This window comes from Ictidomys tridecemlineatus, chromosome 4 (assembly GCF_052094955.1).
Source record: "Ictidomys tridecemlineatus isolate mIctTri1 chromosome 4, mIctTri1.hap1, whole genome shotgun sequence".
In the NCBI taxonomy this organism is placed as follows: domain Eukaryota; kingdom Metazoa; phylum Chordata; class Mammalia; order Rodentia; family Sciuridae; genus Ictidomys; species Ictidomys tridecemlineatus.
The window spans coordinates 199,754,377-199,781,523 of record NC_135480.1 but is presented as its reverse complement, the minus strand read 5'-3'; the positions used below and the strand labels follow the sequence as shown (position 1 = coordinate 199,781,523).

At 36.0% G+C, this 27,147-nt stretch overlaps 1 protein-coding gene across 12 annotated transcripts in view; it reads left to right on the top strand.

Annotated features, from left to right (window-relative positions):
• Dennd1a (DENN domain containing 1A) overlaps positions 1-27,147 on the top strand; it is a 517,467-nt gene that overhangs the window by 36,141 nt on the left and 454,179 nt on the right. For 4 of the 12 annotated variants that reach the window (XM_078048175.1, XM_078048172.1, XM_078048174.1 and 1 more), the window contains exons 2-3: positions 9,916-9,986; positions 21,340-21,414. The exons of 3 other annotated variants lie outside the window; for them this stretch is intronic. In XM_078048175.1, the coding sequence (XP_077904301.1) occupies positions 9,916-9,986; positions 21,340-21,414 (146 nt within the window). Of the gene's footprint in view, positions 1-8,853; positions 8,874-9,915; positions 9,987-21,339; positions 21,415-27,147 lie in introns of those variants that run through there. 5 more of the 12 variants (XM_021723518.3, XM_021723517.3, XM_040286285.2 and 2 more) reach the window with 3 other exon arrangements.

Genomic DNA, 27,147 nt, shown 5'->3' with positions numbered 1-27,147 from the left:
ATAAGTATTTTACTGGGTGGTACTTTGAAACTATGACAACACCCAATCACTCAACTTCTGATTTAGACATTTATACCAGGTAGATTCATGGCTTCTAGATTCATGGCTTCCTATTTTATTCAGTGGGTTAGAATCTGTTAATATTATTAGTGATTTTGATGCTCAAATAGATTTGGCCAGTGGAAATCCTTTCAAGCTAGTTCTTTTTTTTTTTTCCCCAAACAATACTTATTTATTTTTTTGGTGCCCGGGAATCGAACCCAGTGCCTCGTGCTTGCAAGCGCTCTACCATTGAGCCACAACCCCCGCCCCTCAAGCTAGTTCTTTTTTTTTTTTTTTTTGGACACCTTTACCATTCTTTGAACCCCTCTTTGCCTTCTAGCAAGCTGAGGTTTTCCACTTGCATCTTTTTTTTTTTTTTTTCAATACTGGGGATTGAACCAAGGGACATTTTACTACTGAGCTAAAGCCCCAGTTTTTTTTTTTTTTTAATGTTTTTCTTTAGTTGTAGATAGCCACAATTACTTCGTTTTATTTTTTTTATTTTTATGTGGTGCTGAAGATCGAACTCAGTGCCTCATACATGCTCGGCAAGTGCTCTACTACTGAGCTACAACCCCAGTCCACATCCCTAGTTCTTTTTATCATTTATTTTGAGACGCATCTTGTTAAGTTGCTGAGGGTTTTGCTAAGTTGCTGAGGCTGGCCTTGAACTTGTGAACCTCCTGCCTCATCCTCTTGAATCACTGGATTATAGGCATCGAACCTGGATTATAGGCACCAACACACCTGGCTCCAAGCTCATCTTATATGTTGTCTGTCCAGCTTGGAATCAGTTTTTTCTTCAAGGAGCCCAGGTTTGCTTTAGAGAATTGTATTTAGAAGCCAAAGGGTTGGATACTAGATGTGCTTTTTTCTTCTCTGAAGCCCTCTTAGTAGAGCTAGGAAATATGTGTATTAAAAGTAACTTGCAGGGCTGAGGCAGTAACTCAGTGGTAAAGTGCTTGCCTTCCATATGTGAGGCACTGGGTTCAATCCTCATCACCACATAAAAATAAAGATACTGTGTGTTCATCTACAACTAAATAAATTTTTTTTAAAAAAGTAACTTGCATTTTATTTCTCTATGAATCAATATGTAATATAAACCTTGAACCTCACACTCATGTCCAACTTAAATCTAACTCAATGGAAATCATGCTTGTTTGTTGTTAACTTCAGCTATGAGAAATCAGACTTACATAAGCTTCCATTTATTATTATTATTATTACTATTATTATTATTACTATTATTATTTATTTTGGTACTGGGGATTGAACCCAGAGGTGCTTAACCACTGAACCATATCCCCATCCCTTTATTTTTACTTTTGAGACAGGGTCTCACTAAATTGCTTAGAGCCTTTCAAAGTTGCTGAGGCTGGGGTAACTGGGATTACAGATGTGCACCACCACACTTGGCTTTAAGCCTTCCTTCCTGTCTTGGGCACAGATTAGGCATACTGCCCCTTCACCTCCAGCCCATGTGGATCCTCTCCTCTCACTGTGCTATCTTGGGGGGAATCACACTGCTTATTTGGTTTTTCTGTATCCTCCTCCCTTCCCATTGCCCTATTTGGACTCTGACTCCACAGCACACTGGGCACCCCCCTCCATATCTCATGCCTGTTTGAACTTCTACACCCACTCAAAGATGCCTTTATGCTTTGTCATGCTCCTCAATCTCTTTAGCTCTGACACTCTGTGTTGGACTGCTGTTATGTGGGGACACCTCTCATTCTGCCTATGCTTCAACACCCTAGGCCTGGCTGCCCCATGTGTGAATACCCATCTCATCTCCTCAAGTCTTTAGCTTCCCATACAGGCTGTTCTCTGTGTGGCTGTCTGCCTTATCCACTTGGACTGGGCATCTCATGCCAGGCCACCCCTCACATGGATATTCTTCTATTGTGCTCCTGTGCTGGCATCCCTTCCTCAGCTGCTTAGGCCCTCTGCATTTTGGGCTATCACCAGAATGGACATCCATCTTGCTCTGCCCGTCTAACAGCTTTAAGACTGAATAAATCATTCATAAAGGGAAAAGGACAAGTTAGGGAAGGGTGAGGTTTTTTTTTTTTTAAGTATTTTTTTGTAGATGGACACAATACCTTTATTTTATTTATTTATTTTTATGTGATGCTGAGGATCAAACCCAGTGCCACATATGTGCTAGGCAAATGTTCTATCAATGAGCTATAACTCTAGGCTGTAAGGGGGAGTTTTTAACTCCTTTTAAGAACAAATATGTTTATTGATAATTAAATGGATACCATCTTTTCAAATAAATCATTATTTTTGAGAGTTTGGATTTTACACTGAAGCTTGGTCTACCAGAGAATTTATTAAAACTACATGGATAGCTGGGTGCGGTGGTACTTGCCTGTAATCCTAGATCCTTGGGAGGCTGAGGCAGGATAAAAGTTTAAAGCCAGCATCGGCAACTTAGTGGGGCCCTAAGTAACTAATAAGACCCTGTCTCAAAATATAAAAAGGGTTGGGGTTGTAGTTTAGTGGAGAGCCCTTGGGTTCAATCCCCAGTCCCCCAAACCAAACCAAACTAAACAACAACAACAACAAAAAACAACTACACGGAGTGCTGTGCTTCAGAGGGGTGCTCAGCCTGTATCTCTGTCTGGACTGCAGCTAAACCTTTTCCAGTCATTTGCTTATACATTCAGTTTAAGAATCTTTCCATTGGGATATGTGGAAGGCAAAACTTTGTAATTCCATTCATAGCAGTATCTATATATCTTTATTAGTCTTATTCTGAGAACATTATTAGAAATGAAAAGTTAAGCATAAAATCTTGAAACAACTTGTTTGTATAATTACACGACTAAGTTAATCACTTTTAACAAGTCTCAACAATGACTGCATTCTCCTGTGAAGGTGTTAACTTGTTATGGGTTAGAAAGCACCCTTTGATACAGCCTTTTCAGTTTGGAAAAACGGCTTTAATTTCAGGGTTCACTGAAACAAATGGAGACTTGTTGGGAATATTAACACTACCTTTTTGTTTGTTTGTCTAGCTTAAAGGAATCAATGTTTATTAGGTGATGTTTGCTAGCATGTTCTGAAGTGTATACAGTTTCTGTTGACCATGTTATCAACTTTAAAACAGTGCTGTTGGTATGAATTTTGAAACATTACACTGGACCCTCCTCATCATGTAAATTTGTAACTAAAGAAGTCCTGTGCTGGAGCTGACTTGAAGTTGTGAAGGTGTGAAATGAGGAGTCTTAATGCTGTGCTTCAGATCCGTAGCTCTAAGTTACAAGGGCCTAGCATTGTGGCCTGGTTACCATATGCAGCCCAGATTCATTTTGCAAGGAGTTAGTGTCACATTTTTCTTCTAATCTTGTAATATGTTGTAATTGAAGAAAAGTAGGTCCTAATTGAAAGCTGATGATCCAGCAGAGTGATCAATAGCATGATGCTTTGCGAAAAAAACAACCATTAAGCTATCCTGCTGCCTTAATATTGTCAAAGCCTTTGTCTGTTTGGTGACTTCAAGCTGAGTGTACTTAATCATTTTGAGACCATGTCCCTGAGCACTGAGCGGGGGCCCTTCCAGTGAATCGGGGAGAATTGTGTTCAACAGAGAGTATTTGAATAGAAATGCTTTTGTGGCTTACTCTCAGCCTTCGCTCTCCCAGAAGCAAGAACTGAGCAGACTTCCCTTTTTTTTCTGAACACATTAAACTGTTTGTGCCTATAATTTTTCTGTATTTAAGAGCTGAGGCTGTTGTTAGCAGGTGTGACTTACTGATACTTTTGACTCCAAAAGAAAACATCTTTTAAAGAGTAGTGGTCAGGTGAAAGAGGTGTGTGTTCTGTAAACTACCTCTTGCCAGAAGAGGAGAAGCTGGAAACTACATGTTAGATGTTGGAGGAAAACTCACCCCGACACATTTATTTGCCAGGTATTGCCCTAGGATTATGAGAAAACACAGCTCTACCCTCAAGGAGCTACCATTTTGGTGGGGAAGAGAGATTTAATCAGAGACACGTTAGTGGTTCTCAATTTTGGCTGTACTTCAGAACAGGTTGAGGAGTTTAAAAAACATACTGATGCCTGGGGATTCCAATTATGTTGGTCTGAGGTGCAATCTGAACATCAGGATTTTTAAAAGCTCCCCAGGTAAGCTTGTAGTTGTCCCCAGGTTGATTGTAGTAAGAGCATTGAGACTAGTTCCCTGGAAGGACAGGGTGCCCTGGGACCATGGCAGAGGAGCACTTAACCCCAGCTGGGCTATTTATGTTGTGAGGAGGTAGAGAACTTCCAAGAAAAGAACGTATGCCTGATTTGAGGCTTAATGAATGAGAGGGGCAAGCAAAAAAGACTGGGCAGATGTTCCTTGTGGAAGAGTAGCTGAGTAACAAAGAACAGGAGAGTGGTTGGTGCTTTTGAAGTAAGTTTCATTCCGCTGCTTCCTTTCTTCATCATTGGTCAGTTTGTCCTCTGTGAGTTTCAGTGTCCTCATCTCTAACCTCAGGCTAATATTACTTGCAGTGGGATTAACAGAGATAATACAAGGTAGGTTCACTCCTGGCACAGAGGAAATGGTGACTGGTGATGGTAGTATGGTAATGGTTTCATTATCATAGAATTGGAGCATCGTATGTTGAGGCTAAAGTGGTTGTGTATGGCTGAATCTTAGGGTGCAAGACTGCAGGAGGTGGGGTAGGAAGCAAAAAAAAAAAAAAATTCTTGGCAAGTGGGCAGGGTTCCAGATCATGGAATGCACAGGAATATAAGGTAATTAATAAAGGCTATCATAGCAGAGCCAAGGACATTTCCATGATAATATGTTAAGATATATCATAAGAGTTCTGGGAAAACTTGGGTCCATATTGGAAAATTGGCTGTGAATATGGTATGCTCAACATCATTATGTGTTCTAAATTAGCAGAGTGTTAATAGGACAGAAATAGGATTTTCAGTTCTTTTAGCCAAGTAGTTAAAAATATTGAGCATCTTGAAGAGTAATGGAGGAATAAGCAATCTCAAGGTAGTTCCAGAGATCCTCTCAAAATTATTATAACCTTCATTGTTTATAGGCTTAATGAAAACATTAAGTAAGGGTTATGTGGCCATTTGCATTTAGAGGAAATGCTGTTTAATTTATATTTTGATTTGCAGAGAAAGGCTTCCATCTGCATTAACTTCACTGGTCCTTAAAATAACTTGTGTATATTTGTTGGTATGTTATGTAACTTGTCACAACATTAGTCACCACTTCTTCCATAAGGCAACATGTAAACGATCATGGATAAGCATGACTATAACTTATAATTATAGACCAATTTGTTCATAGCATTTTCGTCAGCTTTTTTCTTTTCTTTCTTTCTTCCTTTTTTTCTTGAGAGACTGTTACAATTTTGTCTCCTTGTAATAGAATTCTGCCAGCTATTTGAATTGAGTAAGTACCTTTGGCTTATTATTTATTACTCATTACTGTGAGACAGTAACAATGGAGATCAGTAGAAGAAAGGAATGGGCTTTATTATTTCTAAAAATGCCTTTTTTCTTTGAAATGTATCTTTTATTGCAAAGCACCGTTGCAATGATAGATTGCTGAGGTATACCTATATTTTATGTTATATGTACTAACTTATTTGGAAGAATTCCATTTAACTAGATCTGTGGTTCTTGAGGTATGCTTGCCAGTCCAATAGCTTCAGGATGAGCTGGATAGTTGCAGAAATACTCATTTTTGGTTCCTACTTCAGAAATTCTGGAGGCAGGGACAGAAATCTATCTTCCTTCTACCCGGTATTTGTTTATTATAGTATTAGGGATTGAACCCAGGGGTACTTTGCCCACTGAGCTACATCCCTAGCCCTTTTTATTTTTTATTTTGAATCTGTGCCTCTCTAAATTGTTGAGACTGACCTTGAACTTGCAATCTTCTTGCCTCAGACTCCTGAGTAACTGGGATTATAGGTGCATGCCACTGCACCTGCCTCCAATATTTGTTTGGGCAGCTACCAGGAAAACACTACTTGGCCTGAAAGATAAGATCCAGGCTCTCCAACTGCTTACGTTTAGAAGAGGAAGACTGACCATAACCAAGGTTGGGATAGATATAATAGGGAGAATTAAAATTAGGTGAAAGTATGATAGAGAAGCCTTTCTGAGAAGGGCAAGTATAAGCTGAGTTTTGAATGATGGGAAAGGACTGCTTAAGTTGAGATCAGTGTAAAGTTTTGGCTATAAGGTAGGAATGAATGTGGTTTGTTTGAGGAACAGAAAGAAGTCTAGTGTGGTTGGAGTTCTTTGGGCAAGGGGAGAGAGGTCTGGAATAACATTGGACAGGTTTGCAGAGGCTAAATCTTGCAGGTCCTATAAGGACTTTTTTTCCTTCTACATTTTTTAAATATTTATTTTTCAATTGTAGTTGGACACAATACCTTTATTTTGCTTATTTATTTTTATGTGGTGCTGAGGATTGAACCCAGGGCCTCGAGCTTGCTAGGCGAGCGCTCTACCACTGAGCCACAACCCCAGCCCCTTCCCACATTTATTTTTATTGTGGTAATATAAAAATAATGAGAATTTCTGTCTCACCATTTTAAGTGCATAGTTCAATGGTATTAAGTACATTCATATTGTTGTGTGACCATGACCACTATCCATCTCTAGAACTAGAAGTTTGACTTCACATTGAGCGAATGGGAAGCTTTGGGGAAGTTTTGAGCAGATGGCTGATATAACCTGAAATTTAAAATAAAAGGATTACTGGCTGCTAAGTTGAGGTATAAATCTAAGGGAAAGGGTGCAAGGAGGGAGACCAGGCGGAATACTGTAGTTTTCAGGTGAGATGGTAGTAATCTGATATTCTGAAGGTAGAATTAACAGAATTTGCCACTTGGTTTGTTGGTTCTGGAATATATAGCAAAGAGAGGAGTCTAAGACAATATTGTTTTGTTGATTTCAGTAACTGGTAGACTTCAGGAGATGCAGGTTTGAGGAAGAAAAGTTTTATCTATTAAATTAGAAATGCTTCTTAGATGTCTGGAAGGGGATGTTGAATAGGCTAAGGAAATATGGAGTCGGAGAGGAAGTCAGGTTGGAGACATGACTTTGGGGCTTTTCAGCATATGATAGTAATTGTAGCCATGAGACTGAATGGGATAATCAGAGTAATAGTGTAGACAGAGTCCTTGATCAAGTTCCAGAGCAGCAAGCTCACATGTTTGAGAATTAGCAAAGTAGCAGCTGGTGAGGAAGGAAGAGTACTAGCAGAGTAAAGTCTTGGAAGGAAGGGGAAGAAAGTGTTTTAAGGAGCAGGACTAGTTGATCAACTGTGTCAGAACAGCTGAGAAGCTAAGACAAGCACTAGATTTTGTGCTTTTTAGCATGTTTTAGCCATGTGGGGGTCTTTGGTGACCTTGACAAGTTGTTTCAGTGGTGTGGTGGATTCAGAAGTCTGATTGAAATGCGTTACAGAGAGAAAGGGAGAAGCAGCAGACGTCTGGTGAGTATACACAGGACATTTTCCACATAGGTGTCTCTACAAACAAAACACCTTGTGACACAGGTTAATGTGCTGCTGCCCCAGTTTGGTAAAATTTGGCATGTAACACCTTCATGTGCTTTTATTCATTATTTTCATTTAAAAAATGGAAGTCTAGATAAAAACCGTGGGGACAGTCTGAAGACCCTCCATGGAATACTAGGATCCCATGGAATACATCTAAAAAACTGCTTGCTTTCTTCTTTTTTAAACTGGAGATTGAACCCAGGAGCTTAACCACTGAGTCACATCTCCTACTTTTTAAAAAAAATTTTATTTTGAGACAGAGAGACAGGGTCTCATTAAGCTGCTTAGGCCTCACTAAATTGCTAAGACTGTCCTTGAATTTGCAGTCCTCCTGCCTTAGCCTTCTGATAACTGGGATTACCGGTATGTACTACTATGTAAAACTATTTTCTAAATGCAGAGGAATGAAATTCTGAGATGAAATTCAATCAGTTGCAAGATAGTCTTAAAGATATTTTTAGGTTTTGGAGGGAATTCTGATTTCAGATTAAACTACCTATTATTTATGAAAGATGACATTAGAATACTCCTTTCTTTCATCAAATGCTCTACCTTGAGAGCTTCTTAATGAATGGGATGTTTCCATATGGTATTTTCCACAAATGTATCAAAGGGTGCAAACTTTGTAGATCATTTTATACCTTCTTTTAGGGAGAAAAAGTATGCAAGACTTTTTTTTTTTTAAGGCCTTCTTCAAACTTTATTTTTTTAAAAGTAAGATTCTGATTTAGTGTCTCATTTAAAAAATATTATATTTGAGAAATTGTGTTTAAGTGCCTTGCATTTCAGAGCAGTCATTTCTTTTTATCCTCTAGGCACATGTTTAAAGCAAAAGTCCACGTTTCTTTCCAGTGAAAATATAATGATCCTCCACAGGATAAATAAGTAGCTTCTTGATTCACAAAACACATTTTGCTTTCTATTTCTAAGGAATTAGAGGAAATATTATCATATTTTATTGACTTTAAGACATGATTACCTATAAGATGAACTATTATTTTGTATATTACTAAGAAAGAAAAAGTTGCTGCCATTTAGAATTGTAAAATGCTATGGGCTGCAAGAGATGTGAAAGGGTGGAGGATGAGAGTTCACTTAGTCAGTGAAACATGAAATTTGAGGGCTGGGAGCTGAATTCTGGTGCTGGCTGTGTTTCTAATTAGCTGTGGGTCTACAGACCAGTTACTTAGACTCTCTTTGTCTCAGGTTCCTCACCTGCATGTTGAAAGTCATGGCCGACACACCTTCCTCATAGGGTTATGATGAAGATGAAATGAGATAAATGATGTAATTATTTTGAAAAGTTTTAGACTTTACTAGGAAAAATTTAAATATTTCTGTGATTTAAATTAACCCTTAGACACTATTAGGCAACTCAGTTTTTCTTATCTGACTTTTGTTGTCAGGTTTAAAATAGAATTTAGTTATAGACATTTGAAAGAATATTTTCTTCTGGTAAGTGATTTTCATTCAACTTAAAAGTAATCTTTTTTATTGTAGTTTTGATGTTAAAGGGAAAATACAAAGATAATATAACAATAATATTCTTTATCATCAGAATTATTAAACTCTTAAATCTATTAGTGCTATGATCTTTTTTAAAATATTTTTTTAGTTGTAGTTGGATACAATACCTTTATTTTTACTTTTATTTGGTGCTGAGGGTTTAACCCATGCCTTGCACGTGCTAGGCAAGTGTTCTACCGCTAAACTACCACTTCAGCCCCAGTGCTGTGATCTTTTAAATAAATACTTAGTATGAATATATTACATAAAAGGTAAAAAAAAATAATGAACTTTTATACACTTTCCATTGCCAGTACAAGTGAAAGTCACTATGTGGAAACAGTATCTTTAATTTAGATTAGCATCTTGTTTTCACAATGTCTAATAAGGTAGGGCACTGATTATCTTGTTTCAGTCTTTAAAAGCTATAAACAGCATGTTTATTTTATCATATGAGTGTTACATTTTGGAATAAAGCAGAATGGGCTATTTTTTTTACTGGGTTTCTTCGAAATTCTACTTATGAATTTGGAGATCCAGCTATGGAAGTTGGAAATATGACATCTGTCAAATAATGGTAATGGCTAACTTTTTATTTGCCAGACATTATGCCTAGACAATTTTTGCTATTTTCCAAAAGTTTTATGGTAATTCTAGTTAGCTGATTTTTATTTTGTAGATTAGGAAGGTTGTGGTGCAGAAGTTGAGTAGTTTGTAGAAAGTTCATTGGCTATTTAGTTGCGTGCTAATGATTTTAAGCCCATAGGTTTTGCCTCATGCCACCTCAGTTCTTGTCAATAATCACAATCTGTTTCTTTTATAGACAAAACCCAGAGACCACATTTGAAGTGTATGTGGAAGTAGCCTATCCTCGGACAGGTGGCACTCTTTCAGGTACTTTGCATGTTCAATTATGATATGATGTGTTTCATTATTGTATGAGATAGCCATGCACATGGAACAATATATGAATAAACTGTTATTTGTCTTTAAGTCTATGTAAGTACCTTTCCCTTTTTTCTCATGCCCACATTATCCTAGGAAGAATGGAGAATAAAAGCACAATGAATATGCTGAATTGGAGTCACTGCAATAGCAGGCTTAAAGTATGGCATTATTCATTGTAATCATTGAATCTTCATTTGCATCTGTCACAGTTGCCTGGAAGTCAACTATGTAATGTGAAATGTTGTCACCTTGCTAATGAGCAAGGCTTAGAATTAGATTATGGGGTACAATATAATAGAGAATTCTCTGCCATTAAACTGAAAGGAGATGCGCAAAGTGAACTTAGTTTAGCAAATGCTGATGGTAAAAAAGAAGTTTGGAAATTATTTGAAGGAAACACCTTCTCTGTTTTAGCTTTTGGTCTAATTTGGATATGTATCCTGGACAATAGGGTCTTATATATAAGTTTAGGGAATCTTAAACAGGCTGTGTATATCTCTTCTTGATCTAAAATTTTTTTGGTTAGTGAGAAAGTAACCTTACGATCTAGTATTCTTTTTCTTGATTCCTGAGAGAGAGATGCATTTTGACAAATGTTAGGGGCTTTGGGTTCAATACACACAAACATTCTCATTTATTATTTGGTGCTTAGGGAGAATGAATTTACCATAGATTGGAAATTTGCAGTAATCAGGATTCTAATGGTAGTTATATCCTTAATTGGCTTTACAACTTTGGGCATATTTTCTATTTCGTTATTTTAATTAGATTGTAATAATAAACTTAGCTGTCTTTAATTGAGTCCCTGTTGTTTTGCTTTACTTGCTTGATATCTGTATTGTTAACCTTACACTACAACCTTTAATGTTAGTTGAGTGACATTCTCATCATTACTGTGAGAAAATAGAATCTCAGGTAAAATAACTTACTGAGTTTGTGTAGCTACTATGTGGAATGGCCAAGATTTTTTTTTTTTTTAAGAGAGAGTGAGAGAGAAGAGAGAGAGAGAGGAGAGAGAGAATTTTTTAATATTTATTTTTTTAGTTCTCGGCGGACACAACATCTTTGTTGGTATGTGGTGCTGAGGATCGAACCCGGGCCGCACGCATGCCAGGCGAGCGCGCTACCGCTTGAGCCACATCCCCAGCCCCTGGCCAAGATTTTTGTTTCAGGTTCTTTTTGCTCTCTAAGTTACCTCTTGGGGTTAGCGAATATAGCATATATGTCTATTCCTGTTACTTGCAGTGATATTAATATTAAAATGAAAGAATTTTCTTTCATAGAAAATTTGAAAAACGATATTCTGTCTTCTGGGTTATTTTAGGAAGGCTGTGAAGCATATTACAAATTTCTGATTCTCAGAAGGTAAAACATCCCTATTAACTTGTGTCTTATTGTTCACTGGGTTTAGAAGGGAAGTATTATGTAATCAGGTACGTGTTCACATGCAACAACTCCTGCATGAGCTAAGTTCACAGAGTAGTTATTCCATGATGGCTATGATTTGACAGATAAATTCAAAGATAAAAGGTTTTATTTCTACAGTTGCTAATGTTTTCTTCTTTCAGTATTCTAGGATTTCCCTGTGAAAATTCAAATTAATTTTTTAATTATTTTTAATTTTTTAAATTGATTTTATCTTTTTAAATACACAACAGTGGAATGCATTACAATTCTTATTACACATTTAATGTGTACACTATTACACATATAGAGCACAATTTTTTATATCTTTGTATATAAAGTATGTTTATGCCAATTCATGCCTTTATACATGTACTTTTTTTTGCATTACAATTCTTATTACACACATAAACCACAATTTTTATATCTCTGTTTGCATATAAAGTAAAAATTAATTTTTAAAATATTCTTTTAGTTACAGATGGACATAATACCTTTATTTTATTTATTTATTTTTATGTGATTCTGAGGATTCAACCCAGTGCCCCACATGTGCCAGGCAAGAAAGCGTGCTATCACTGAGCCATGACTTTTTTGGATATAAACAAATTTTGAAAGGTACAAATGAGATGAAAGAATGAATAAAACAAAGTCTTTATCCTACCCCCTTAGCCTAGCCATCTAATTTCTCCTTTTTTTTTTTTTTTATATGCAACTCTTTTCTAAGTTAAACTTTAGGATTTTAACAATGTATTTTGAAAGAAAAACTTAAAAGAATAGTTCATGGGTCAGGGGTTAGCTCAGTGGTAGAGTACCTGCCTCACATGTGCAAGGCCTTGAGTTTGATCCCCAGCATCACAAATAACAAAACAAAATAGAACAAGTATGAAGTAAGTGGCCATGTTACCACTATCTGGGTTAGAAGTTAGAATGTTGCATGGTTATGTGGAGATACCTATTCTGACAGGAGGGACCCTTGACCTGGCCCTGTTGTTTAGGGGGCCATTGCTTTAGGGGGCCCTAGTTGGGCACTTATCTTCTGATACAAGGAGTGCCTGATCCTCTGTATGGGACTTGCTCAATTAGAGCCTGAACTCTTTCATCCTGGACCCTGCTTTGAGTATCTAGGATTTCAGAATTTCTTGCCCGAATGGTTCGGAGCTGGCTTTCAGAACCTGTACAAATCTCTCCTCTGGGGGTCTGTCCCCCCCGAGGATGGACTGAACTGCTGGTATATTTACTCCAAGGCCTAATGGTTGCTGTTGGTGGGGAGTAGAATATGGGGCAAACCTTTAGATTTGTCAGTGGGGGTGATTGTACTTGTGTGCAAAGTCCCTTCTGCGGTGGATACAGAAGGGGACAATGGCAGTGAGCTGTGGCATGCTCCTGGCACCACCACATTTCTTTGTGGACCCCTAGGGAATCCACAAATGCTGACTGTGGCCTTAAGTTATTAATGTATATTTATCATGATAGGGTAGAACTTATTTAATAGTTTGTAAGCTTGTGTAACTTTTAAATTATTAGACATGTGGTCTGTGGGTCTCCCTTTGTACCCTTTCTAGGACTTATAAATGTTAGAGGTGGGCTTGGCCAGCACCCTAGATGTTCCTCACTCCCCTTCTCAGAGGTTACCACTATCTGGACTTTTCTGGTAACCATTCCTTTGTTTTTCGTTTTTTTTTTTTTTAATATTATTTTTTAGTTGTAGTTGGACACAATACCTTTATTTCACTTATTTATTTTTATGTGGTGCTGAGGATTGAACCCAGGGTCTCGTACATGTGAGGTGAGCACTCTACCGCTGAGCCACAACCCCAATCCTCCTTTGTTTTTCTTAATAGTTTCATTATATCAGTTTACCTCCCTAAAAAGTATAATCAAACCTATTTCTGAATTTTATAGAAAAAAATTCCTCAGTATATAGTTTTGCTGCTGTTTTTACTTGATTGTTTGTAAGGGTCCTCTCTGTTGTATGTAACAGCATTCATTTATTTTTTCATCAGTATGTAAATACAGTATAAAATTATATCATAAATTATTCATTATATTGTTGGGAACATGGCAATTCCAAGCAATGGCTGCTGTGATCTTTCTTACACATAAATTCTAGCGCATGTAAGCAGGCATTTCTGTAGAATATATAATACTTGATTAGTGGATCATGCTAAACTGATATTCAAAACTGATTGTGCTAGTCTGTACTCCTGTCTTCAGTGCTTAATAATTCTTATTGTTCTACTACTTTGTCAGCCCTTGGTATGGTTCAATTTGATTTTTGCTGCCTTGATGGTTGTATAATAGTATCTCCCTGTTGTTTGTATTCATATTTTCCTGATGACTAAAGAGATTGAGTACCTTTTCATATGCTTATTGATATCTTGGATATCTACCTTCTTCTTTTTTTTTTTTTTTTGTGGTGCTGGGATTTGAACCTAGGGCTTTGTGCATGAAAGGCAAACACTCTACCAACTGAGCTATATCCCTAGCCCTCTATCTTCTTTTATAAAGTGACCTGTTCAAGTTTCTTTTTAAAACTTTATTTTTTTTTTACTTTTTTTCTCTTTGATTTATAAGAAATTGCATAATGTGGATATTAATTATATGATTATATGTGTTACAGATATCCTCTTCCAGTCTAGGGTTTGTTTTTACTGTTTTTAGAATATTTGATCAAAACATTTTGGTTTTAATATAGTACAATTAATATTTTCCCTGTGCTCCCAATATAAAGATATTTTCTTCTAAGAGATTTAATAGTTTTGCCTTTCACATTTAGGTCTTACCAAGGATTTTAGTTTTCTGTTATGTGATTAATATCTGGAAAAGTTAAACTCTGAATTTCTTTCCTCATCCATGATTTGTAAAAATTGGGAAATTAAATAAACCCTAATTACTAAGGTATGCTATGCTTCTACTTAAAATATAGTTTACAGAGTAATCAAGTATATCAAATCACATCTACAAAATTATCTAAAATTAAAAAGATGACATGTGAGAAAGGCTGGTGAAAAATATTACTAAACTTTAAAGATAGCTATTTTTTTTATTGATTATTTTTAATGTGTACACTAGTGAAAACATGAAACTGTCCCGCACAGGTTCTGTTTTATGATAAACGTCTCATGACTCCCATGGAAGAGACATGTGGTCTGTCTTCAAAATTATAGGAAGATCCCCTAACACCTTCCAAAGATTGTATGAATAAAATTTGGCTATTTAGACAAACTTATGATATTGCTTGTTTTCTTTGGAAATTGTAAAATTTCCTAGTTGCTATTACCACTGACTAAGCTGTCACTGAATATTTGATTTTTAGACACCTTTGTCTACTTCTAAAACCTTCTTGTGTACTAACTTTTTTTTTTTTTTATTACCCGGAATTGAACCCAGGGGTGCTATACTGCTGAGCTACATCCCCAGTCCTTTTTGATTTTGAGATAGGCTCTTCCTTAGTCAATAAGGCTGGCCTTGAACTTGGAATCCTCCTGCCTCAGCCTCCTGAGTCACTGGGATTACAAGCATGCACCACCAAGACTGTTATGTTTGCCTTTTTCCTATATTATTTAATGTATTATTTTTGCCATTTTAGATGATTGTGAAGAATCTACCTATATTGTTTCTTGAATCTGAATCTCTGATGTGTACCAAAGTATCTGAGCAAACTTAGATATAAACTTTACCTTGTACAGTACTACTGTCTGGGCATAATCTTCTCTTTGAAATTTGTTTGCATCTCCCTAAAGGCATTAAATCCCTCTGTGAGAAGGTAAGTTAGAAAGCAGAAAACTTCTGTGGGAGTTTTATTCTTATACTTTGTTTTCATATTGTGGTATGTTATGTTCCCATTGCAATTAAGAATATATATACTAAATTTTTTCTTAGGGTATTTAATACATATTGGCAGCTTATGCTAGTGTATTGTTTTCTATTCCTCAAATTTTTAGTAGCTTGTTTAGTGATTAGTTCTTGAGTATGCATCAAATTTTAAAAATTTTGAAAAATTATAAAGAGAAATTATCACTCAGTAATACCTGCTGTTAATGTTTTGGTGTATTTATTTCCTTGTAGTCTTCTTCTTTGCCTCAGCTCCTGAGCTGCTAGGATTACAGGCATGTGCCAACATGCCCAGTTTGCAGTCTTCTTTTGTGTACATGTGAATATTATGTTTAGAAAAAATATATCATTTTTTTCTGGATTATTGCTATGTATTTTTTCCTTCCCTCAGTTAGTCTTTAGCTTACCCTAAAATTATTAATATAGCTTTGTAAAAATCATTTAGTTACTATGAATTGTTGTATCAAATGTATATGCTATATTTACATGTGATTATGTCTTTAGATTGCATCCAGGATTCTGTCATAAATGGTACCAGTGAACTTCTTCGTGTATAACACTTGCCATTTATGTGGTGCTGAGGATTGAACCCAGTGCCTCATGCATGCTAGGCGAGCGCTCTACCAGTGAGCCACAACCCCAGCTCCTCACCTTTTTTTTTTTTTTTTTTGGGTGGTGCTGGGGATTGAGGCAAGTACTCTACCAACTGAGCTATGTCCCCAGCCCCATTTTGAGATTTTTGATTTACTTTGTTCTTAATTTTTTATTCTGTCTTTTTGCCACATTTTATTTTTGTACTGAAGCTGGTGTATTGCTTAAGAACTCACCTTTACTTAAGGATTCCAGAAAACCAAGGGGATCACCTCACCCTGGAAAGTTGCCAAGGCTGAATTCAGCCTGTGTGTCCAAACGTCTCAGAAGAGGGTGCTCTTGCAAGAGAGATCAGCTTGTAAGCTTCCATGATTAGATGTTGCTGGCCATGCAGAAACTCAGGAATGCATTTCCAACACTCGTTGCTCATTGTAGCTGGCATCTCTGAGCCTGCTATGGGCACTCTTCCTGGCAGACGCTAAGTTAGCATTGGGAGAGTGACAGCATCAGGTTCTTCAGGGCTGCTCAATAGACCAGCTTCCATCTGTGTCCACTCCCTTTACAGCATTTTTAATGCATTAGTCCAGTGACCACTTTTTAAAAAGAAGGGGCTAATCAAGTTGAGAAACTTGTAAGGATTTTTGTGAAAGCAATGCATAAGCCTCGGTGTTTTGGTAGCTGAGTTGTTCATTTACCTGAGTGTTAGCCTTAAGAAAAAAACTTTGCTTAAAGTCTCTCTTAATGGTTGAGAATATGTCTCAGTTAGTTTGAATTTTAGCTTTCATTTTAGAAAACTGTAATTGTGGTCGAGGAACTTTGCTTGAATTTATGGTTACAGAGGATATTCACTATTACTAGACATTTACAAAAATGAACTTAAACGATGCTGTCTGTTTTGAAGTTGTATGGGGTGTGTGTGTGTGAGTGTTTGTGTGTGTGCCCATGCATGCGCTCACACATGCAAAACTCTTTTGAGAATGAAGGTTTTTTTTTTTTTTTTTTTTTTTTTAAGAGAGTTAAGTTTTATTACAGATTTAAATATTCTTGAGAGATACCAACTAAATTTATCATCATTTTCTTTTTCAATAATATTAAGGATAGTGAATCACAACAAGCTTGAACAGTAGTAATGAAAGAGCTTACTTATTGAGTCCTTAGTATGTCTCAGTCACTTTTCTTGATATTATCTTTTTCAACCTTGGATAATTCAATAAAATGGGTCTTAGGTTTGAGGAAACTGAGGCTCAGAAAGGCTACCTTATCTAGGTTGGAAACCTCTAAGTTTTAGAACCAGCATTTTAATTTTAGTCTTATGACATCTTCCATAAAATTATTGGCTGATATTACTTATATGTGTAGTGGTTAGAAAAATCAAATAATGTTAATTTGGGGGAAGAGAAAACAGGCTCGTATAGAAAATCAGTGGAGAGATGACTTTATAAATGAGCTAAACAAGTGTTCTTACAGTTTTCTGATGAAACTACTTTAGCTTTTCTTTTTACTTATCTTGAATTTTCCAGTGAAATGTATCTTGATTCTTAGTAGCATAGTTGGAACAAATTGTCATTCACTCAAAAGACATATTAAGCCATTTTTGTAATTCTTCTCAAGTACTTGACAGGCTAGTTAGAAAAAGTCTTGTTTGGCATATAGGCATGGAACTTCATCCCACTGAACTTTTAAAACTGATTTTAAAATGTGAGGTGTAGCTTTGAGAATTAACATGTGCCTGTCTCATTTTCTCAAGATTCTCGTAATAATGATTATATCTTTAAACTAGAGGTGAGCCTAGTGAGAACTCATTATAATAAAACTTTTGCCCACTACTTAAGTAAAAAATATTATTCTAATTACATACATATAAAAATAGGGCTCCATGAGGGTAGAAATTGTTTTGATTACACCTGAATATTTCAGTACACAGAAGAGTACCTGGCAAATAATAGGCCCACAAGTATTGAATAATTTATTTATTTACTTTTTTTGGTGCTGGAGATCATGCCCAGGGCTTCTGGCATGCTATATATAGCACTCTGCCACTGAGCTTCAACCCAGCGCAGGTACTGAAAATAAAGCTTAGAGTTAAGGGGATGTTTAATCGATGGAGTTGGGATTTAAATTCTATTCTGTGTATATTCTTTTAAAAAATTTACAAAACTATTGCACAAATTACATAGTATGTATGTTTGTATGGAATTTAAAGAATAAATGAGAATGCATGTACCTGCTACTGAACTGAAGAAACAGAACATTTTGTGCCTTTCTCAATTTGCCTGTTTTTTTTTTTTTTTTTTTTTTTTTGTACTGGGAATTGAACCCAGATGCGCATTACCACTGAGCCACTTCCCCAGCTCTTTTTATTTTTTTTATTTTGAGACAGAGGACAGAGTCTCATTTAGTTGCTTAGGACTGAGACTAACTTGGAACTTGCAATACTCCTGCCTCAGCCTCCCGAGTTGTTGGGATTACAGGTGTGCACAACAGCACCTGTCTCCATTTGCCTTTCTTTATGGAGAATTTTACATTAATTGTGTATCATTGTTTGAAGCTTCTGCTTTTTATTATACTATGTTGCTGCTCCAAATTGGTTATATTGAATGAGTTTGAATTGCTGTTCTTAGGAAGTAACAGAAATTGAGCTGTGTATTAATTAATGCTTAACTTTTTTTGAAGCAGTTTTTTTTTGCTCCTAAAGTGTACAATTTTGGTACAAATTATAGGGGAGTCTTAGAATTCTTGGTTTATTCATGACAGTGGCTCTTCTTACTATATTTGTGATTCACATTATTAGGCCTTTGGCCTTCTAGGTGGACCAGAAATTTATTGATCTAAGCTTTAAAATCTATGCAAACAGTGAGTGTGTTGAATTTTTTAAATGGATTGCTATGTGTGTGTTTATAAAGTTTGTTAAAATAAATTCCCTCCAAATGCCAATCTCAGAGTCAAATTTTCTCAGCTGTAAAGAGGGGTCACTCACTACTTCATGATTAAATAGAAAAGCACAGTGCATGAGACATGAAGAATTCTTCATAAATGGGGGTTGTTATTTTAAGTTATTTTTCTTTAAGGCAAGAGCTTGTATCTCATAGAACTCTGTTATTCAGCAAGTGTTATCAATTTAACATAGCTAAAAAATAGGAAGTAGAAGTAACTAGCTTAAGTAGGTATCTGAGTCCATGCGTTAAAACTGAAATCCTTTATTCATGAGAAAGTCTTTAGCCTGTGCCTCAAGGATTTTTCAGTATTATACTGCTCTGCATAGTTGATGACCTTGTTGGTGACATTAAGTCATGATATTGATCAGGATTTTTTCATTATAAATCTGACTTGAGTATAAAAGAGAATTTTTTGGTTCTCAATATTGAAAAGTGCAGTGGTAAAACTGGTTTTCGGTTTTTCCAGATCGAGGTTTTCTAATCATGTTTTCACAGATTTGCCTTTAGCTCTGGGTTCTTCTCTGTCTTCTGTGTTGAGTTCATTTCTGGGCAAGTGCTTCCATTACAGTGGTAAAGATAGCTACTAACAAATCAAACTTATATTCTACCATTTTTAACTACCCAAATGGCAAAAGAATGTCTTATAGGTCCAAGTACTGATTCTAATAGGTCCTGTCTGAGTTACGTGCACATATGTGAACCAAATTCTGAGGTGTCTGGGGAGAGTGAGGGAGTCATTTCCTCCTGGATTCAATGGCCAGAGAATGGGGCAGGCTAGTAGTTTCTCAGAGAAAATCTGGTGCTGTTCCCAGACAAAGGGAGAATGAATGGATGCTGGGCAGCTAAGAGATGCCTTTTGAAGCTATCAAAAAAATGTTATATTCAAAATATTCTTTCCAAAAAGGCAGTGAGATATATAATCTAGTTTGGAAAGATTTTCAGCTCAAATGATTAAGTTTCAATGCTTAAAAATGTAGATCTTCAACTTCCTTGAATCATATAAAACTGATTTCCCAGGAGTCTTCATGACTTATTATCATGCATTTAATTCTTTAATTACCTATTCTTTGAACATTCATTTTTAGGTTTATCACAGCACTGCACTGTAGAGAATGGAGTGTTAGCTTTATAATATAGGAACTAGGCCTCATGTTTTAAATGCTTAGAAGGCTTAAAAAAATAAAAACCTTTAGGAAGTTGTATTTTAGCTTTTGAACTTCTTTTGGTATTATTTCGTAACACATTTTGTATTTCCTTCTTTGTGTTACATTGAAAACATGCAGTCTGCTTGAAGGCTTTCATTAGAAAAAGAAAGATACCACCATGAGCTTGCTTTGCCCAGCAGGAGACTTTAATAAGTTGCTCGATTTAAAGAGAATTTTTTTTAACCTTTAATGTGTTCTTAGGCATTAGACATTTCTGCTATCATGAAACTGTATTTGAAGAGAAAATAAATGCAGATTAATTGCATCTAGATTATAACAATGTCATTAAGTGACTTCAGGGATAATTTGTAATAAAAACAATGCAATGACAGACAAATCTGTAGGCTTGGAAATCAAACAGACTTAAGTTCAGATTTCTTCAGCCACTCACTAATTGTTTGATTTTAGGAAAGTTATTTAAACTGAATTTTAGTTTGCCCATTGTGTAAATGGGACTTATATCTACTTGGTAGGTTATTTTGTAAATTAGAGATAATATGTATTAAAATGTCTAACACAGGAACTGGCACAAACAAAGCATTCTTGTGGTGACTTAATTTAAGATCATCCTCAAGTTAAAAGCATTATTTATGCTCCAAACAAAAACAAAACAGTAAAACTTCATAATTGTGATGTCATTAAGAGAGTAAATCAGATAGAATTTATTGAAATTCCTTTTTGAAAAGGTTCAAATATTAGAATAATAGTAATGATTACATGAAAGATATGAAAACTTGATGAAAAGAAAGCTGTCTGAATTGACCAGTTTTTTTTTTTTTTTTCAGGAAATGTAGGATTAATTCTGAATTGTTCTCAGAAAAACATACTTCTGGCACATGAATAATTTAAATGATCAACCTGTATATTTTTTCTTGCACTTATGTGTCACAGTTACATTTTAATAAGAACTCTGTGATCAATCCTCAGTAACTAGAGTTTTTATTTAAATTGTCTATTTGTGAGAAGATCCAGATGCCAAGAGAATAAGCTAGTATCAGAGATTTATTAAAATAGCCCATTTCTGGAATATGGTCTATAGTTATTAGTATATATTTAGTCCAATTTTCGTTCCTCAACAGTAATAATCACTGATACTCAGAATGATGGAATTGCTTCTTGAACATCAAAGAAAATTTCCATTAGTTATTGGCTTATACTTATCATGAAAATAAAACACAACGAAGGTATTTGGGAAAGATTTTCTACAGACTGAAGGGAAAAGTAATGTATTTTCATCATAACCCTAAAAGAAGTAGAAAATCAGCTAAGTAGAAAATTTATTTTCTTTTCCTACTAAATATTTTTTTTTTAATATTCATTTTTTAGGTGTAGATGGACACAACACAATGCCTTTATTTTTATGTGGTGCTGAGGATCGAACCCGGGTCTCGCCCGTGCTAGGCAAGTGCTCTACCCCTGAGCCACAGTCCCAGCCCCCTGCTAAATATTTTTGTTAATAGAAATCTATCCCCTTAAAAACAGCCCCGCCCCAATGTAATTAGTAAAATCTAATTGACAGTGTGGTGTCTGGAGTGAGATTGTGTAGGTTCAAATTCCAGTTCTCTTAGGGCATAGTCTGTGTGATTTTTGGAAAATTACTTAATTTCTTTTAGTTCCCTAAACAGTAAAATGGGGAAGATGATAATGATAATAATATCTCATAGTATTATGAGAATTAAGTCAGAAAAAAATACTTAAAAATAATCAGAGGACATGTCACAGTAACTCTTGTCTTTTAAAGAAAAAAAGAGTTTCATTTAGTTGTTTTTTTTTAACATTTTCTTTTTCAAATATCTTTGTATTTATTTATTTATTTATTTTTATGTGGTGCTGAGGATTGAACCCAGTGCCTCACGCATGCAAGACAAGTGTGCTACCACTGAGCTACAATCCCAGCCCCTGTTTTTTTTTTTTTTTTTAAAAGATACTGAGGATTGAATCCAGGGCCTTGCGCATGCTAGGCAAGCACTTACCAATGGACCACAGCCCCAGCCCCTTTTTATTTTATTTTGAGACAGGATCTCAATAAGTTGCTAGATTGGCCTTGAATTTACAATTCTGCCTTGGCTTCCTGAATAGCTGGGATTACCAGTGGATTAAGTTGAAATTGTTTTGATCCTTTAAACTAGAACAGAATCATCAGCACCCTGAATTGAGGAAGTGCCACCTTCTCCTGTGGTGGACTGTCTGATTCTGCACACTTGGTAGAAGTAGGGCATTGGGACCAGTCCTAAGGCACTTAAGGACTAGGACCTTTGGGAAGCTTTACTAAGTTTTGTTTTTGCCTTCAGCAGCCCCAGCAAATCCAGTTTAGGCTTTTAAAAAGTTCATAATCCCTGGAGGACCCAGGAACACACTGGCTAGTTTCTCTTGTGTTTGCTGAATGGAGATTGAGTAGATCCAGGTTTTATTTGGGCATTTCCGGATATGCTGTGGGATCAAAGCTTGGGTCTAGATCCATTTTAAGTAGAAAATTGGTGGAGTTGACCTTGGTTATGTGTTTCCTTTTTGTTTTGAAAGATTTTTAAAAATGTTACACTTCTCCATTTAACAGTATTTATAACAAACTTACTGTTGATAGGTAATGGAGATAGGGGAGGACATATTCATGGAAGGAAAAGCCTTTTGCAAAGCCATGGAGAATATTGATTTCTGTTTTTATTAATAAATATTATTTTGAGTCAGTTTCTTATGAGCTTGAGGGTGTGATCTTGCTCCTTAAGAATGTCAGTTCCACTAGGGCAGAGAGCTTGATTTGATTCATTGATGTGTTCCTAGCACTTAGAACAGTGATTGGTACACTTAATACATGTTGGATTAATGAATGATTCGACGTCATTCTAGCTTAATGCAGAGAACCTTGATGTTTTGATTATTCTTTGCAGTTTTGCTGTTGATAAATATCTCATTTCCAGTGGGTTAAATGGCTGTTTGATTTGTGCTATTCTCTTTTTTAATGGAAATCTGTGGGTACCTCTAGGGGGAGAGCATTTATGTTAGAGGCATGAATTCTGTTGCCATTTTCTCTCCAGTGATTTTTCTGGAAGATGCTATTCTGCCTTTTCTATGAGCAGATGTGCTCAGGATGAAAGGTTTAAAGGAAGGCGGGTTCACATTTGTCTCACCAGGCGAGGGATGCCTTTTCCTCTCCATTTAGTAAGTGTCCATCAGACTTCTCAGAGTACAATGAGGCATTTACCCGAGGCCTCAGCAGCAGCCCATACTTTTTGCATTTTAGGCTTTTTCTGCCACCCCTGGGAAACTGCCTGGTGGTCTGGCATCATGGGAATTTGTATCACTAAAAGCAGTTTCCCTGCCCGCTCCTCTAGCAGAAGCAGACTAGGGTGTAATGGGAAGAGACTTGGATCTGAGTTATGATTCTGCAGCTAAGGAGCCTTCTGACCTTAAGGAATTATTCATATATGTATTTTTTGTTGAGTTTCTTATATGCAGAGTTTGACAGTGCTTATCTTTTAGGGTTGCTGTAAGATTTAAATAAAATAGTAACTATAAAATAATTAACAGTGCTTAGTTAGTTTTCTTTCTTTTCCTGTCACATCAAATCATTGGTTTCCACTCTTTCAACTTCTTGACACAGAAAGACAGCTATATTATTTTTCATAATATAGAAGACTATAGAGGCTTTGAAACACTTGGTAGGGCTTTTTTTTAAAAAAAAATTTTCCTGAGGCAACATGGAATTTTATTAATATATTTTCAATTACATGGAGCAGCTACTTTTTTGTTTATGTAAAAAAACCCAAATACAAATTTAAAAACTTTTCCAGACTGTGAACTTAAAATCAGGGTCTTCTAAGACAGTTCCTATGCCAATATTTAGAAAGAGAGGGAGAGAAAGAAAGAAAAATATATGTGTGGAAAAGAGATATTTTAGCCTGCTTTTGTAACTTTAGCTTTGCATGCAATGTGCCAAAAGTTATTTCTCCCTAGGGACCGCCTCTTTCAACAGTTTGGGAAGGCAGCATAAATTCTCACTTGGTGTTCAAGGAAGATGGTAATACAATTTAGTACAACCAAAGTATTTTTTTTTAACTTGTTAGAAACCAAAATGTGATTGCAGTGGCAAAGTTGTCAGCACACTTGAGTTTAACAAGTGTTCGAAGGATTAGTAAAGGAAATGTAGTTTACTCTGCAGCTTTTATGACAAAGAATTTAAAAGGTTTTGCTCTAAGCCCCACCATGTGTTTCTTCCTTTTCTCCAAAACATACCTCTAAGTTGAAAAGAGAGATGAATCTCTTAGGGAGAAACTATTAACTCTGAGGGAGTTTATCTTTGTTTGAGAGGAAGCAGAGCATTTACATTTGAATTGACTCTGAGTGTAGCTTGTGCCCTAATCTCATTCCTCCTAGAAGTTGGTGTGGAGTTTAAGTACTTCCTACTTTGTGTTCTGGTCCTTGTAGTGCCATCTTAATTTTCTTGGGGGATCATAAGTTTTGTAATTCAAAATAAGCCAACTTCTGGGACATAGAACCTTGGTTGTACACAGGCATATTTTCTGTTATTGTTGTATTAGTATTGTCTTGTAAAGGACCATTGGCCAGAATTGTCTCATTTTCACACAATTTACTACTACACTGAAAATGCTACAGAAACACGAAATATTGCAGAAAGTTTGAAAAGAGAGAATACAGTAACTTCTATTACAGTTCTGAGTTTCAGATATTCAGAGTTTTGAATATTCTCATTTGACATAGTTGTAGTTGGTGTACAGTTTAAACGAGAAAAAGTAAGACCTTAGTATTTATCATAAAACATTTTCATCCGTTTTTTGAGGCTGTATCAAAGTTTTATAATTAAATCAGCCAGCTCCCTATTATTATACATGCAAATTCAGCCTTTTTTTTTTTTTTGAAATAAGATTAAATGTTACTATTTTGTGAACTTTTGTGACCAAATCTTTTTTGGTGGTGGTGGTGGTGGTGTGTGTATGCAGAGAAAGGTATAGGGACAGAAGGCTGAGAAGGGTTATGTCAAAAATAAGGTATATTACAGATGAAAAGTCTTTAATTCAAAATTTGTAAGAAATCTTGTTGTGAGCCATTATTTGGGAGCAAAAAAGTGTATTAACAGCTTGTATTAATTAGTATTTTGCTCTATGATGATTAAAGTACTATTTTAAAAAGTTAAAACTTTAGATATTCTTATTGATTTTAATGCCAGCTTCTATTGCTCATTTACTTTTTTATATGATTTGAGGAACATTTCTGCTGATGGAGGATTTAAGTCATATTAGATTAAAGAGAATAGAAATTATCTACGTAAAGATTTGTTGATGGGAGGAATTCTTTGTTTTTGTTCTTATGTTTTACTGGACAGTCATGGCCTAGACCCAAGGCTGGACTTTGCTTTTGCAGCAATTGTGAAATCCTCACCTTATAAACATAAAATGTTCTTGGTAAAGTTTGTTTCTGTGGCTAGGGATTGACATTCAGACCCACTCCAAAATAGACAGGGTGTGAATAATACTTCATGGGTGTCAGATGAAGAAAACTTGTTGGGGCTATGGTTTAATTAAGCCCAATGGCCTTTTAAATTAAAGAAAAAAAATTTATTATGTATTAATAAGTTAGGGCTTGGGGAGGTAACCTATGTTTGCTCCTTAGAGGATGGGACAAGAATTTTGATTTGGCTAAAAGAGCTTGTGTAGTGTGATACTAGCTTGAAAGTGCTTTGCTTGGCATTTGCACTGGGCGTATTTGGAGAGGAGAGTCTTCTGGCCCCGTGTATTTAAAAGTGTTTGTGAGTGTGCTTAGAAAATGGCAGCATTTGCTGGTCTTGGTTGTCAATGTCTGCTGCTCCTGACTGTGTTTAACCAGAAAGGGAAACTCAGAGTAGAAAAGGTCTCACTCCCAAGACTTTACAAGAAAACCCCTCTTTGTTGATTTATATATATATATTTTAAAGGAGCTTGACATCTTCATCAAGTTCACAGTGGGCTTGCTTTGTTTGCTTTCTCTTGAATGCTTGATAAGATTTTTCTTCTATTGTTTTGTGCAGCAAGAACAGATCTTTCCATGGCTGGGGTGGGTTTTTTGTAAATCCACAATATGGTCATTGTCTGATGGTGAATAATTGTGGCTGCTTTTTGTACAACCAGAACTAAGGCTTTGGCTGTGAACAGATTCCTTCTTAGCGTGAAAAGGGACTAATCCATGTAAATACAGCCCCAAAATAAAGCTTTACAGAAAAAGGGGAAGGCCGCTAAGCAGGAGGGCACAGGTCAGCAATTTAACCTTTAACCTAACAAATAAGAAGCATGAAAGTTCCAGAATTGGTTTACAAAAGAAAGCTCCTGTGATCTGTCAGTTTTTCTTTTTAGGAGGGAACTGGGTGAGAGATCTGACTGACAGCTAGTGCCTTTTAACTGCAGATTGAAATTAACTGCCAAATTGAAACTTGAATATTTGAAGGAGAATATTTTTTAAATAAGGAGGTGGCAGAATAGACAGCATAGGCATTGGTCAGGATCTCACATGGGATTTTTACCTTGAAAGCATGGAGTAGGCTTAGGACTAGACTACCTTTAAGATCCCTTCCAAGTTTAGTAAAGAGTCTGTGGTCTGACTCTTAACAGTCAAATTAGACGTGAACTTTGCAGTTTAAGGCCAGATGAAACTCTTTCCCTTTTCCTAGCATCATAACTGATACCCTTTGTAGACTTTTCATGGCTCCATAAATTAATTGTAGCCTTTAACTAAAGATTTAAGAGCTTTTTGTAAGTGTAATTAATATGTTTTCCACAAAAGAGCCATCTTGAGATTTCATAATATGTACAACTATTATGAGCCCATACATTATTAGAAACTTTTAAGTGTGGGGTAGAGCACTGTAAAGCAGAGGATGCAGGCTTGCTTTCATGCACTCCTGTTTGGTTCCACATGCTTAGGCATTATTAGCAGATACAATCAAGTAAACTAAAGTGGCAGAACATGAAGTATAAATGTTTATTAGGCAATGCACTGGGGAAATGGGAGATGTGCAAAACGAGGGCTTGCTCTTCTCCTCCATGGACCAGAAGAGTTAAGAAAATAAGGTTTGTGCTAAGTGATAAGTTTTACTTTTATGCTGTTGTGCTCATTTACAAACTTTGCAAACAGTTTGTATTTATTTAA